This window comes from Rhipicephalus microplus, chromosome X (assembly GCF_043290135.1).
Source record: "Rhipicephalus microplus isolate Deutch F79 chromosome X, USDA_Rmic, whole genome shotgun sequence".
In the NCBI taxonomy this organism is placed as follows: Eukaryota; Metazoa; Arthropoda; class Arachnida; order Ixodida; family Ixodidae; genus Rhipicephalus; species Rhipicephalus microplus.
Genome location: NC_134710.1, coordinates 254,956,195 through 254,971,967, shown reverse-complemented (window position 1 = coordinate 254,971,967; position 15,773 = coordinate 254,956,195). Strand labels below are relative to the sequence as shown.

Here is a 15,773-nt window from a genome sequence, read left to right as displayed (position 1 = left end):
TTAAGGTCAGTTACCATGACAAGCTTAGTCTACAAGAAGTTGATTACTAGTCTGTTTTCATAGTCCTGCTATGTTCATACTTGTAGCCGATAGAAGCTCTTGCTGATCAAACTGCAGCTTTTGATTTTTTCCTTTTGTCTGGATCACAAACAGTCACCAGGCTTGGGCACACAAAAGAGATGTGTTGTAGCTTTCTTCAGCATGCAAAGTAACTTTTCCTTGACATGAGCTTTCATAATGAAAGCGGTGCGATCGGCACTTCACTGAGAGTCCGATATAAAGTACACCGGTTGCAGTCCAGCAAGAAATAAACCTATGCAACCTATCAACAAAATTGGCTCAGTCGTCATTGTGGGATGGGGATGACACTGCATATGATTCCACTGCATATGATTCCACTGCATATGATTCCACTGCATATGTAGCCAGTGCATCAAATATTATTTCGGTTTTGTGCTCACTTTAATGAGGAGGCCATTTTCAGACTCATTGCAAACAAGGGAGTGTTACATTTGAAAGTATACAGTGGTATAAAGTATTCCAAAACTACTACAGTTCATTGTTTCCACATTTGTGTGCATTATAACAGTGGCACACTTCACGCTAAAACATTCGTTTGAGGATATTTCATTTTTGCAAACCAGTTACTGGCGACTTACACATCACACTGCCTGGTAATTGCATTTAATAGTACTTCACTGCCATTCTTTTGAGCCTCTGCACTTGTTTAAAAATTCACTGAGCATTAAAGCTTGGAAGCACTTTCGTTCTGCTGGTCTGGACACACATTTTGGGAAATGAGGTGTGCACTTCATATCTTTTTTAACATTGTGTTCAAGTACAAAATTCCCATGGCCTTTGAGAAATCGTTGGCAAAATTCAATTGCTTCTTGACATCATCAACTCACTTTGCACAAAGTTGGCTGACTTTCAGAATACCCTTGCCTTTATTCACATCAGTGTGCAAAGCATTTTTAATGTACGTATTTCAGGAGGAGAAAATAGCTGCTCTGGCAGCTCTTGCTGACAAGCTGGTGAGTTCTGACCATTATGCAGCGAATGATATCAAGGACAAGAAAGATCAAGTGCTCAACAGGTAAATGGCCTCAGTCTTGAACTACAGTTATCACTTGAACCGGATGATTTAATAGCTAGCGGTATGTCGCTATGTTCAGCAATGTCCAATTATGCCTGTTATCGGTAGCTCGTCTTTTTATGAGGTTAGTGGTAATACTGCCCTGCTCTGTACTTCTTTTTACAATGCTAGCCACATCTTCACATGTTAACCTTACATTTTATGCTTTATCATTCCGTGCACAGCTTCCACTTTAAATCATTAAGGAAGTACCGTGCTGTATTCTTCTGGAAGCGGAGGCACCTCATATTCGCAGCAAAAATATTGAAGAAAAGCTCTTGGACATTATATGTACATTGGCCTTGCCATTGCACTGTGGATGACAGTATTACATGCATTGCACTGGCTGCAAACCATATTGGTTTGATGCATAAATTTATAGTGCTATGTATAGAGATGCCTCTTGATCTGTATGTGGTGCTTGTTATCGATAGCCTGTAATTAAAGGGAAGCTTCCTGACCTGTAGCATTCATTTGCTCAACAGACTATGATTTGCCTTTTTGTGTTCTCTGCCATGCCGAGAACAGCCATGTGTGAATGCTTTCCATGCTTCAAGCTTTTGAGTAGTGAGCTTTTGTCACTCACATGCAGCCACATTATTCATGTGGATTTTTTTTCTTTCATTTTCATGACTTCATGCGCAGTGAAATGAAGTCATGCTTTGCATTTGGTCAGTGCACATGGTTGAAGTGTAAGAAAAAAAATAAAAATTCAAGTTCATTTAAGGACATCTTTGAACAGAAGCTCGACCGCTTAGCAGTCTTGAAAAGGAAGCAAATGGTGAATGTGTGTTACTGTTCACCTTGCATGGAGCTTTGCAAAGCTTCTATCATAGTTCTCAAGTTTTAAAGTTGAGTGTGGCAGCTTGGGCTAGTTGGTATGACATCACAATAGTTATAGCGCGAGAACAGAATGACGACAAATAGGCAAGGACACGAGCGCTCGTGTCTTTCGTGTCCTTCTTGTCTCTTTGTCGTCGTTCTGTTCTCGCACTATAACTATCGTCATTTAAAGTTGAACCATTGTGGTTCAAATTTTTTTTTTACCAAATGTGACTCACCACAATTGTTTTTTTTTTTCATATTCCAAGTGCTGTGAGTGACCTATGAAAAAAATATTTCTGTATTTTTTTATACGTCATCAAGCGACAAAAAATATTTTTCATGGATAGAGCTGCATTGCCTATTCATGAAGAAACTGAGTTAAAATAAGAAACCTATTTTAGTAATAAAGAAGTATGCACATTGGAGTAATTGTTTTACAGGCTTGGAAAAATGCATGAACACTAGGAAAGAAAATGTACAGGCACAGTAACGTTATTTGCTCTTACGAGCACTCTCCTGTGAACAGCTGAAATTGCACCCCTACTAACTACTGTTTCCTTGTGCCTCTTCTAGAGGTGAAAAATGGCTTGTTTTTGAAACATATAGATGACACCATGCATGCACAGCATTGACCATTTGAATCTTGTTTGTGGCACCATTGATGTAAATCATTGAACCTGACAATGTTCACTGTTGAGCATCATGAAATTCATTTATGAATTTGTTTTACAGATGGAAGCACCTCAAGGAAGCCTTGATTGAGAAGCGATCTAAGCTTGGAGAGTCTCAGACCCTGCAGCAATTCAGCAGAGATGCTGACGAGATCGAAAATTGGATTGCAGAGAAGCTGCAAATGGCAATGGATGAATCATACAAGGATCCAGCAAACATACAGGTGAGTTTTGAACTTCAATTGCATGATTCTTCGCTAATGATCACTTCAGTTGCTACAGAGGCTCTTCTTAGTAAGAGAAACAAAGGTACGATTCATAAGAACAAAATGGGAAACAGCTGTTTTATTACACTAATGGAAAAGTCGTCATTGCGAATAACTGAAAATTTGATATTAACGTGCTCAGCGAGGTGTGTGAAAGGTCACTCTGTATACTCTGGCAGTTTCATTGCTAAAGTGGAGAGAAGGTGGCTTCAAGACTGGGCATTTAGGAAGCTGCAGTATTAACTCTAGAAATTTTAGAGGTTAATTACGAGGGTGTGAGAGAGAGAGAAAAGGCGATAAATACAGTGCCAGTTTTGTCCCACTGTAAAAGTTGCAAAGCCTTTTCCAACAAGCTGTAGATTTCCAACAAGCTGCATTTAGGCTGATTTTTTAATGAGTGGTCTGAACACCATGACTCGGGTAGACTTGACACATGCCAACTAGTCAAACTTGACATCCTTGCTAAGCATGACAACTTCACACCCGTGTTCTTCCTTTTTCCTCACCCCAATTGTAGGGTGGCCAATTGAGCCGAGAAAAGGCAGGGAGGTCGATTGGCCACCCTACAATTGGAGGGGGGAAAGAGAACGAGGGTGTGAAGTTGTCATGCTTAGCTAGGATGTCAAGTTTGGCTAGTTGGCATGTGTCAAATCTACCCAAGCTATTGTGCTCAGACCACTCATTAAAAAAGCAGCCTAAATGCAGCTTGTTGGAAAAGGCTTTGCAACCTTTACAGTGGGACAAAAGTGGCACTGTATTAATCACACATTCATGCTTAAACCTTACATGGTAGCCTTCTGCACGTACTTAGCATTTTAGCAGCAGTAGGCAAAGATTAAGAGATTGGCAGACGCCATGGGGCACTTAACTTTACTAGTACATCTGGGGGAAGTTTGAGTAGACTCACAACACATACTCTAGCACCACTCCTGCTCAAATTATCATACTACCGTAAAATCCCGAGCAAGCACCCCTACCCGAGCAAGCACCCCTACCCAAGCATGTGCCTGCTTCCCCTTCTAGGGGGACTTGAAGTAGTATACACCAATGACAGCGTAAGCACCCTCCCCTCCTGCCATTCTTTTTTCAAACTGTTCTCTGCTACAGAATCCTGCCGGAGCAGTTCATGGGAACCCAAGTTCATAGGGGGGTTTTCTCGGAATACTGGGGTAGTGTTAATAAATATTTTAGATCATATAAATCGAGAATTCTCAAAGCTTTCTAGTTTTGAAGAACCATATAGCATCCCCCAGGTGCCACCTGCATTGCAAGTTTCATTTGAATGTGCCCCACATGTTTTCTAGTCACCCACTAGCACCAAGAATCGGGAAGGCAGGTGCTGCTAAAAAATGTGGAGTAGCTCTCAATTTGCAAAACATTTGTGTTGATTGCTGCTCATCAATTGTCCTACGTGTGAGAAAGTCCTAGGGAGCTGAGCTTGGGCCCTTGAATTGCACAGCAATGACCGTCAAGTCTAGCGTGTTGCTTCCCCAGGAGTTCCTCGTAAAGACCAAGAAAGTATGCATGTGTTATGCCAAGATTTTGATAAATACAACGTGCATTACTAAACTTTTGATCAGGCTGAGAAGTTGTGGAAATACATAAGGAACAAAAAATAGTTATTTATGTTTACCTATAGCACATATTAAGGTACATATTAAGATTCAGCTTGCAAAACCTTGACTCTATTGATTCTCTGGATTCTATAGAATGTAATTTGTGAGGGGAGAGCTAAGAACAAGAGATGAGACAGCTAGATTAACAAGTTCAAGTAAGGTGGGCTACTCTGGACTGGGCCCACTGGGGTAATAGCAGAGAAGACATTCTGAAAAAGTTTGTTACATTGCCGAATTTGTTAAGCTCAAGGCTTGTGAAATTATTTGACTTTATTTTTGTGTTCAAGATGGGCCAAAAATTTCTTGTGGCTTGAAGGCACAATGGGGTCAGTTTGGAAAGATATGATTCGTTTGATGGGACAATAGAGGACACAGTCTTTCGATATAGTATGTTATAGTATGTGAGCATTTATTAATAAGATTGAAAGCACTCATTAGTCCATCCTTTTTATTGTACGTATCCTTTTACCTGAAGCTAAAAGAGCATTGGGCAATCCTGTAAAGTTTTTTAAAAAGATGAAGCATAGAACAGACACTTCCAAAGCTGAGATACACAGGACAAGCATTGTCTGGCCTGTGAGTGCCTGTTCTGTGCTTAATCTTTCGTAAAAGCTTTGTATCGTCTCGCCCACTTCTATGCATGATAGGTACTTCGAAGTTCTGTTGGGAACTATTTGCAAAACTGGCGCGAAATTTTTCCCAATAGACCATTTTAAAGCATACCAGTGCCACCAATGGGCATGCAAGTGCTCACGGGAAAAGTTGGTTCGCCGGAGTAGTCGCCGCGAGTACGCGGGCCACACATTTTACCTTTCTGTTTGCGCTGTTCCAGGACTTCTTAGACACTGTGAATGTGGCAAGGTGCAACATATTACTGCGTAATTCAATCACGAAATTCAGTGTTTAGCTGTGAGGGCCTCTCAACTATATTTTTATCGGTCCCATTGTAGGATTTGTTAAGCGGCTCAGAAGTGTCGCCCATTTTTTTTTTTTTTTTGCCTTTATGCCAGCGTTCTGCAGCAAAAAAAAAATGAAATAAAAAAAGAGATGCAACTTTGTTGCCTATGAAGCGCATGAGCAGTCTTAGATTCGCGGATGCATTTGGAATCAATGTTCATTGACACTGTCGAGGAGTAGAATGTTAGGTCATGATTGTTGAAGAGTACTATAGAAAGTATAGTCGACATTTAATAAAATAAGGTACCTTAACTGAATAGTGTGCGCGTTTCTCCCACCATATATTTCATGAACAGTAAGTGTCCACTAACCTTCATTGGCACTATGACTACAAGTTGGAATAGTATTTAGGACAAAAAAAAATAAAGTAGGACAAGGGAGGGAATACATGCTCTACTAGTGCTTACTCACAACTGAAAGTTTCTTGCACGCGTGAAAAACATCACAAAATTGAGGATGCAGCGTGCGCGTTGTAAAGAGGCACAAAAAGTCAAACAATGAAGGCACGTGTTTACAGTCTATTAATACAGTCTAATTACTCTTCTTGTAACTACAGCAAAGGTCGACTTGCACAAAGTGCAGTGTTATTTGTGGCATAATATGCCTCTGCAATGCTCGCTTTGTTTCATTAGGTTGATGGTACAAAACTATTGTAGTTTCAAAGACTGGATCACATTTGCATGACTGACATAGTAAGGTGAGATGAGAAGGCTCTATTGAATGAATTTCGATGCTCACTGGCATTCGTGTTAATACATCGACCAATCTAGCCAATGTAAATGTGGACAAAGAGGGGGGCGGGGGGGGGGGGGGGGAATGTGTGTTTAACTGCTACGCAACAACCGACAAAACAACTGATATGACTATGACCAAATTTTTTTTTTTGTCACTGCAGACAATATCTGGCGTTTTATGTCCCAAATCAAGATATGATTATGAGAGACGCCTTGGTTGAGGGCTTCTGAAATTTTGACCATCTGGTGTTCTTTAACGTGCATTGACATAGTACAGCACATGAGCCTCGACCATTTCGCCTCCGTCGAGATTTGACCACCAGGCCCGGGATTGAACCCGAGACCTTTGCTTCAGCAGCCGAGCACCGTAGCCACTGTTCCACCATGGCGGACCTTACTGCCGACTCTTGCAATCGCTAGTGCACTATGGGACAAATGCAACTAATCTTATGTGTCGTGGCAAACAGAACCACCCCACACCGCTTCCCTAAATTCTTCAGGCCATGCGACTTAGATATGTCAATTGACTGAAGTATTTCTAACTTCACTGAAGCATTTCTAGCTTCAACTGATGCAATAAGCAGGATCCCCTGCTTCTTTGAGGCGATCAATTTGCAGTTGGAAACTACTGCTCATCTTGTATGAGCTAGTTTTTTTTTCGATGCCGTCCGTAGCATGGTGTCACAATTCCTCGTTTAACAATATTCGATTGCGGCACCGCGAAATTAAAATACCGGTTTCAGTGAACTTGCAATGAAACTTTAAAGTGTACTTTATTTATTTTATTTATTCAATACTGTGGGCCTTTTCAGGCCTATACAGGAGAGGGCGTACAGAGCAAATAACACTTTATATCGCAAAGAAAAATAACGATATAACAGTATAAAGCAATAAATGAACAATGCACATGTGTTTCACTGAAAAAAAAACTACTTAGCATGATAACATCAACGGTAACATTGATTTGCAGATGCAGGCGGTTAAGCACATGTAGCAATGTGGGAGCACATGCGCGATACACTGTTTCAACCTTTATTTCGGCAAAGATAGCACAGGATTTATTGCAATGCCTCTAAATGAATTTCCAACAGCGATGAAAATGATTCAGGTGATTGTGCACTGATGTCGTTTGGCAAGTCATTCCACATCTCTATAGCTGCGGGAAAAAAAGAATACTTCAGCGTGTTACAACGTGACAGGAATGGGCGTATGCATTTGTCATTGTTCTACTGGAGTGACGGTGCGGAGCTTTAAGGTAATCATCCTTATTTAAATTAACCAGGTTGTTTGAAAAAAAGAAATTTCAGGCTGGCTAATTGTCGTCTACTAGCAAGAGTTGCGACACGTGCTTGCAAACACAGCGCGGAAACACTCTCCCACCTGGCATACTTTGGAAAAATCAACCTAAGAGCCCGGTTTTGAATCTTCTCCATTGCATCAATCATGTTCTTTTGTGGTGCGGGTTCCAAACTATAGCTGCATATTCCAGGATTGGTCTAATGAGCGTCTTGTACGCTGTTAGTTTTACTTGAAGGGAAGTTCCGGTTAGTTTACGCCTTAAAAAACATAGTTGTTTAAATGCACGTGCAGAAATTTTATTAATGTGGACATTACACTTTAACGATGATGTTATTGTGACCCCCAGGTGCTTTACGGTATTTACATGCTTGATGTCTGCCCCAGAGAAGTTGTACTGAAAGTGAAGTGGTGTCTTTCTATGGGAAATTGTAATGCACATGGTTTTGTCTGTATTGATTTGCATACCATGTTTTTCACACCATTGCCCAATATTTTCTAAAGATTTGTCAAGTTTCACCTGGTCTTTTGTAGTGCTAGTGGGAGAGTATATGACGCAGTCATCTGCAAAAAGCCTCATTGTAATACCTGGTTCCATAGCAGTGTAGATGTCATTGATGTATATGAGAAAGAGTGTTGGTCCTAGTGCGGACCCTTGGGGAACACCAGAGAACACGTCGGCACGGTCGGACTCGCCATTGTTAAAAGAAACATACTGGGTGCGGTTGGAAAGATAAGCGGCAATCCAATGGACTATTTTTGAGTCAACCCCAAATGATTCAAGTTTTTGTATGAGCAACAAGTGCAGAACGCGGTTGAATGCCTTAGAAAAATCAATAAATATGGCATCTATTTGCAGTCTAGAATCAATAGCTAAAGCAAAGTCATGAGTAATCTCTAAAAGTTGTGTCGTGGTCGAAAGCTTCCTTCTAAAACCGTGTTGGTTCGGATAAAGCAGATTATTTTCCTCTAGATAGTTGATAAGTGCTTTGTTTATTATATGCTCCATTAGCTTGCAGCATGTACTTGTGAGTGATATTGGCCTGTATGTGTTTATCAGTTGTTTGTTCCCACTTTTATGGATAGGAATTACTTTTGCACACAACCAATCATCAGGAAGCACAGCTGTTTCTAATGATAAGGAAAATATCTTTTGCAGAAACGGGGTTAGCTGAGCGGCATAGCGCTTAAAAAAAGCATTAGAAATTTCATCCGGGCCTTGTGATTTTTTGACATCGAGTTGAAGAAGCAGGTTAAGTATGCCAGACTCTGTTATTGTTAACTCTGGCATGTGATTTTCACTGTTAGACGATGGTAAAAATGAAGGCTGCGTACGCGTGAAAACTGATTGGAAGTAAATGTTGAAAGCATCTGCCATAATCGGTGCATCTTCAACAAGACTACCCGATATTTCCATTTTAGTTACTGTGCTATTTGGCTTTGATAAGTACTTCCAAAATTTACGTGGTTGATTTGTCATAAACTCGGTCAGAGTGCTTGAGAAAAATTGGTCTCTTGCCATCTTTATTTCCGTTTTTAAGTGGCGTGAAAGTTCATTGAGCGCAGCGGATTTCTTTTTATGTTTGCGGAGTCGTTGTACTTTTCTCTTTAGGTGGATTATGTTTCTCGTAATCCACGGCGTTTTACGCTTAGTTTTCTTTAGCTTAGTAGGTATGAAGGTTGATTCACAATGCGCGATTCCAGATTTTAGTTTGTTCCATAGATCCACGACACCCGATGACGTATTAAAGAAATCGTCTTGTGATGCTTCAAGAAAATCTATAACACTTTCGTCACTCGCTCTGTAGTAATCTTTAACTGGTATGCGCGTCGTTGCAATTGATACGCGGCCGCCCATGTCATGAAATGTCAACAGAATGAGCTTGTGATCAGAGATTCCCTCTTCAATACTTATTTTTGGTGTTAATGAGCCAGACACAAATGCAAGATCAAGCACGGAACATGCCGACGCGTGGATGCGAATCAGTTTTATCACCAGCTGTGTCAACGAGTGACTAAACATAATGTCAAAAAGTATATCTGAACCTTTAACAGCAGTATTTCCGATGGCAAAAGTGTCCCAGTTTATTCCCGGCATATTAAAATCACCAGTAAGTATTAGTTTCGTTCTCTCACCTACACAGCCGTGAAGAAAGTTCTGTAGCTTTACAAGGTATTCATCAGGAGCACCCGGAAACGGGTATACACCACCAATCAACACAGGGACGTTATTAATAAGGATTGAACACCACACACTTTCGTGACCACCAATGCCACTTTCTTTATGAAAAGGCGTGTTCTGTTTAATGGCGATGGCCACGCCCCCGCCGCGGCTATCCCGATCTGTACGAAGCAGTGCGTATGCTGGTGGCACTATCTCTGAATCGTGAATATCAGGGTTTAGCCACGTTTCCGTAATGACCACTACATCAGGTCTGTACAAAAGCAACAGTTCTTCTAACTGCTGTGTTTTGTTTACGATACTTCTTGCATTAAAGCAAAGCAGCGTTAGTGGCTCTTTTGTTTTCGGTCACCCTTGAGAAGTGCTTGCCTTCTTGTGACCATCGGTACGAGCACGTTTCACAGCTACTATTTTATTTTCTATCTCATTCCATGTGAAGCATTCTCCGTTAATTTCAAGTTTGTCGTAAACTAGTGTCACCTTATCTTCGTTACTGCGATTCAGCGCAGACGCCTGCCACAGCTTTCTCAGAGTTTCACGGACAAACTTAGAATAGTCTTCTGATACAGATATGGCTGTATTTTTTAGTTTATAACAGTTTCGTAATACCAGATTTTTTCTGTAAAATCATAGAAGCGCAATATAACCGGTCGGTTGCGATTAGGCTTCCGAAGACTGAGCCTGTGCACACCCTCAACAGATTTCACTTCGATGCCCAACATTTCAGAAAATATCCCTCGCGTCACAAGTTGTTGCACCATTTCTGGTTTTTGTTCTGTTTCTTTAAGACCATAAATAATGATATTGTTTCGGTGGCTTCTATTTTCTAGTTCTTCTATTTTGTTGTGCATTTCAGTGAACTTACTGCGCATAGCCGATACGGTTGCTTCACATTTTTCTATCTTCTCCTGACATTGCTTTAATGACGTAAGGGTACTTTCAATCTGAGATAGCCTTAGCTGCACATCTTTAAGATCCGTCTCAAGAGCTGTATGAGATGTCTTAAGTTCATTGACGGCCTTTAGTATTTGATCTATTTTGTTAGGACTTGGGTTCTCTTCTACGTCACCACTCAGTTGCAATAACAAAAATATCACGCGAACACACTGCAGGTAGCAAAACGTGTACTGTGGGCTTGGCAGCACAACTAGTCCAACGTAACTAGTTTTAGTACATTTAGCAAAGGACCGTTTATCACCAACCTGTATAACGAAGAGCACGTAGTTTAGCATGATGCTCCGAACGGTGCCACCAAGCCCGGTGAAGCATGGGCGGGTCATGTTCGGCCCTTTATGCAGTCCCGCCGATGTGCCAGATGTCGCTGGTGCGCCAAAAGGATCATCCGGACGTGACGTGTGAAGCGTCGCATCATGATGGGGTTCGTTCTGCCATGCTGATAGCGGTAGCAGCGTTGTCCCAAGTTGCACGTGTTGGATACTTGATGACATTGGCGTTGTGGCGGAATGACCACAGCAACCCAGAAGGGAAGCAGGTTCAGTTCCGTGAAAGCCAAGGCATACCTGTATAAGGAAGAGCACGTAGTTTAGCATGATGCTCCGAACGATGCCACCAAGCCCAGTCTGAAACTGCACGAAGAAACTGCAAATTATCAGAGCAAGGAACCTCACAAATGATTTCTAGTCCCATTCCTTTAAGACGCGTTTAGAATGTGCTCACTTTTTTGTACAGCTGTGACTTGTGAATTAAAATAGTGATAATCTTTGTACCTGAACACTGTAAAACCTCTCCACGATTTGGTTACAACCGATCACAGACAATTAATTGTCCAACTTATAAAGAAGTAATCATTGAATAATTATGAATTCAGTATTACAGCTCCCATTGCTCATGATATGTTTTTACTGCATGTATCGGCATGTAATCATTCATGCGCATGCTGCTTGATTACTACATCCCATGTACATCAGCTCGGTTATATACCTACAATGACTGCATTGTTCCTTTCGCATTTCATGCGTAGATATACATGCAGGCGCATTCAGGCATGTATAGTGTTTTGGATGTAATAATATTCAGCATTCGGGGACGCCTATCTTTTTTTTTTTTTTTTTTGTGCTCTCTTGGCGCCAACGAGCAGCGGGCGACGCAAAATATGTGCGGGCTTGACTGGTTCAACGTGCACACTTATCCCATAGTGCTTCGCGCCCACGAGGGGTTTTGTGATTGCTTGAAATTGGTCTATTATACCTAGCTGAATACTGTAATATATAGTCAGCAACATCATCGGTTCCATATTGAGGAAGAATTCTTAAGAGGCATCAGAATTACCTCATGCGTCTTGAAGGGCTGTCACTTCGGATAATTGAGTGAATATTACTTTCTTGATGCACTGTCTTGAAGTGCAGGACACCTCCTGCCCATGTCCCGTTTTGAGTTTTCCGCTCCGCTGTTAATAAAATCGGGAACTTCATGCATCCCTGCAGGAGTCAGCTGATAACAGTGTATACAATAAATTCAGCATTAGCATCATAATGCATTAATGTAAAATATGTTTATTTTTTAATATGCAGAGCAAGCACAAGAAGCACCAAGCATTTGAAGCGGAGCTGGCTGCCAATGCTGACCGTATCCAAGCTGTGCTTGCCATGGGTCAAAACCTCATTGACAAGCGCAAGTGTGCTGGCTCTGAAGATGCAGTGCAAGCACGCCTTGGTTCAATTGCTGACCAATGGGAACACTTGACTACAAAGTCATCTGAGAAGAGCATGAAGCTCAAGGAGGCTAACAAACAGAGAACATTCAATGCTGCTGTCAAGGACATTGACTTCTGGCTTGGAGAGGTGAATATCCTAAAAGATGGAATTTTGTTAGCAAGTGCTCTACAGACATTGAAGTTATTTGTGGGATTTAAATTGTGTTTCAGATAAAAGCACTGGTAGCTTCAAGTGTTCATTAATTTGAGGGTACTTAACAAGAAATAGTTAGTCCGCCGTAGTGTTTACGAAATACTATGTAGCATATTTGAAAAATGGTGGAATATAAAGTGACATAATGCATTTTGCCACAGATTTTGCTAGTGTATTTGTCAGAAGTGTTTCCAAGTACCTTATGTTCAAATCAAGATTACTGCATCATGTCTTGTTATCGTTTATGCACAAAAGTGAATAATTATAAAAGTAGTGACATTTTACTAATTGTCGTCACTCCACCCTTTTTCTTGCAGCTATAGGGTTCAATGGCAAGTCATCCAGCTACTGTTATAAACTTCCTTAAAAACCTAATAGGACAGTTTTGTTAAATGGACATAACCCTTCAGAATTCCATCTAACAAACACAGCTGTTACCTTAACAGTAGGCTTTGGTCTGATGCGTCTTTTGTTTTTCCCTTGTCAGTCAATTTTTACCTCTCCTTCTGTGGTACCTTTGCCTAAACAAGCCTTTTGGCTTGTCAAAAGCCTTTTTTGTGTGTTCAAAAATATTTGAACAAATATATATTACCCAATACACAAATACACGATGTTCTATTACATGTGAACTTTGTGTATTTATGTGCTTTATTTGAATTGGGCTTCTTATGAAGCTTCAAATTTATATTTAGGCATTCGATTTTCAAATTGATATTCTAATTTAATTTAATATTCAAATATAAAAGCAATTTATATATTCAAATAGACTTTAGTGAAGGGATGGACAAAACATTTACATAAAACAACTGGCTGGTGTTTATTGCGGGAGTGTTTTCAAAGCATGCTGTAGAAAATGGAAGTTGTTCCTTGAGTATGAATAATGCATAAAGGTTTTGTGTAGATCTGGTCATTACAAAGCCATGAAGATGGGTCTTTCTAGTTTCATGCATTGAGTGGTGCCTGCTATCATAATGTAGGTGGAGTCATTGCTGAAAAGCGAGGACAGCGGCAAGGACCTGGCATCAGTGCAGAACCTGACCAAGAAGCACCAGTTGGTTGAAGCAGACATCTTAGCCCATGAAGACAGGGTCAAGGACTTGAATGCGCTTGCGGACTCCTTGGTCGAATCTGGCCAGTTCCATTCGGGACCTATCCAAGAGAAACGATCGTCGATCAACGAACGTTATGAGCGGTTGCGCACGTTGGCCGCCTATCGCCGTTCTCAGCTGCATGAAGCTAACACCCTGCACCAATTCTTCCGCGACATCGCAGATGAAGAGTCCTGGATCAAGTACGTTATTTGGGACGGCTTTTGTACTATTTCTTTGAGTTCTTTCATGACGAGTACAATTGAACCCATATATAAAAGACATGCACTCAGAAGCGGTGCTTGTCTTTTATACGAAGTCTCTCATAAGCTGGATACCACATACGAATTTTCTTATCAACCCCTTATATAAATGTAGGCACATTGGTGTCTCTTATACCCATTTGTCTTTTATATCAGTGTCTCTTATAGAGGGGTTTGACTTTATATACTTTTCTTTAGCTTGAATTGAAATAATCCAAGTTCTGCAATAAGGGTCACAAATGGCTTTATAGTGCTACCAACATTGTTGGCTTACCAGCCTGCCATAAATATTTTCATGTACGCGACACAGTTTCATATGCTTCCCAGTTCACTTCAGTTCATGCATTTAGACCATAGGTAGACGAATTCACTCATTTGTCGACTCACTCAGACTAAAAATGAGCCATGAGTCAGTCTGAGTCAAGTGAGCACTATTTTGATTAGTTTGAATTCGAGCGATTCTGGTTGAAGAAAATGTTTGTCTGTGCGAGTCTGAATGAGCCTGACTGGGAAAAATTTTAGCAAGTGCGAGTCCAAGTGAGTCCAAAGCGCAAGATATATTTCTTGAGTCAGTCTTAGTGAGTTCCACTTTTTTTTACCGACCTGTGGTCCTATCTACTCATCTTCAACATTATTGTCAGCCTTACCTGAATTCACTTTATACTCACGGCTATGCACAATTATTACAAAGCAGTATTATTCATAGAGCAATTCAATATTTATCAGAAGCATGAATCACATAAGGGTGCTTTGAACTCCCCACTGCCAACTCTTCTAGGGATCTTCATAAATATACGTTATGTTGTCATCAGTTTCAAAAAAATATCCTTACTCGTTTGGAATTGCTCATAAATCATACTGAAGGTACTACTGTATTGAAAGGTTTCTAGAAGAGCACAGATTACATGAGATATTGGGGTTAAAGAAGACACACCATGGTCGAATAAACTAATCTAATGGATTCGTGAGCTGACTCACTCGGGCTCACTTACTCGGATCGAGTCTCGAGTTCGGGTGAGTAATATTTTGGTGGGTTTGAGTCTGAGTGAGTTCAGTTAAGCAAAATTTGCGCCAGTGTGAGCAAGAGTCTGTTTCAGGAAAATTTTGGTGAGACTGAGTCTGTGCGAGCCCTAAAATATATTTCATGAGTGAGTCTGAGTGAGCTCCACAATTTTTTTTCGACCTAGGAATGGAAGTTTTCCAGTTAAATCAATTGTAGTTGATTCTTGTCAGTTACATTTTGTGAGTAGGACACTTTAAAAAAAACTGAAAAGTTGAAAGTATCGTTGTTTTTCTGTGTTAGTAACGTACATGTGACTTTTAATTTTGCTTCAATTCATACATACAAGCAACATACCGTATAAACCAGACTATAGGTCGAGTGAGAATATAGGTCGACCCCCCAAGTTCAGGTTACCAAAAAAAAAAAAAAAAGGGAAAACAACCCAAAACTGCCAAACCACATTTATTTGCGAATTGGGTGCAATGCACCCCGATCGTCGGAGCCCCCCTCAACCACCATGGCAACTGCTCCTATTCATCCGACGAAGCACCACTGTCTTTTGAATACGAGAGTTTGTCGCTGGCCGCCTTTCACAGTACATTTCTTTAAAGCCTTTTTCACCACGGAATCTGGCAAGGAACACCAGGTGGAAAGCACCCAGCCGCAGTCGCAAGCAAGGCCTCTATAGGCGGCCCGTCAGTGTCTTTGGGTTGTCGCCGGACATCCACTCTTGGTAGTCCAGCCGCACTCGGTTCTTGAACGACTTTTTCAGCACAACGTCAAGCGGCTGGAGGGTGGACGTCATACCACCTGGTATCACGGCGAGGTCCGTTTTCTCGTCGCCGAGTGCGCGTTTCACAGCGTCGGTTT

General features: G+C 41.0%; 1 protein-coding gene across 4 annotated transcripts in view; it reads left to right on the top strand.

The window, feature by feature from the left end:
* Nucleotides 1–15,773, top strand: part of alpha-Spec (alpha spectrin) — a 173,566-nt gene that overhangs the window by 105,978 nt on the left and 51,815 nt on the right. For all 4 annotated transcript variants that reach the window (XM_037414135.2, XM_037414132.2, XM_037414133.2 and 1 more), the window contains 4 exons: nt 993–1,096; nt 2,693–2,855; nt 12,214–12,483; nt 13,527–13,840. In XM_037414135.2, the coding sequence (XP_037270032.1) occupies nt 993–1,096; nt 2,693–2,855; nt 12,214–12,483; nt 13,527–13,840 (851 nt within the window). The remainder of the gene's footprint in view (nt 1–992; nt 1,097–2,692; nt 2,856–12,213; nt 12,484–13,526; nt 13,841–15,773) is intronic.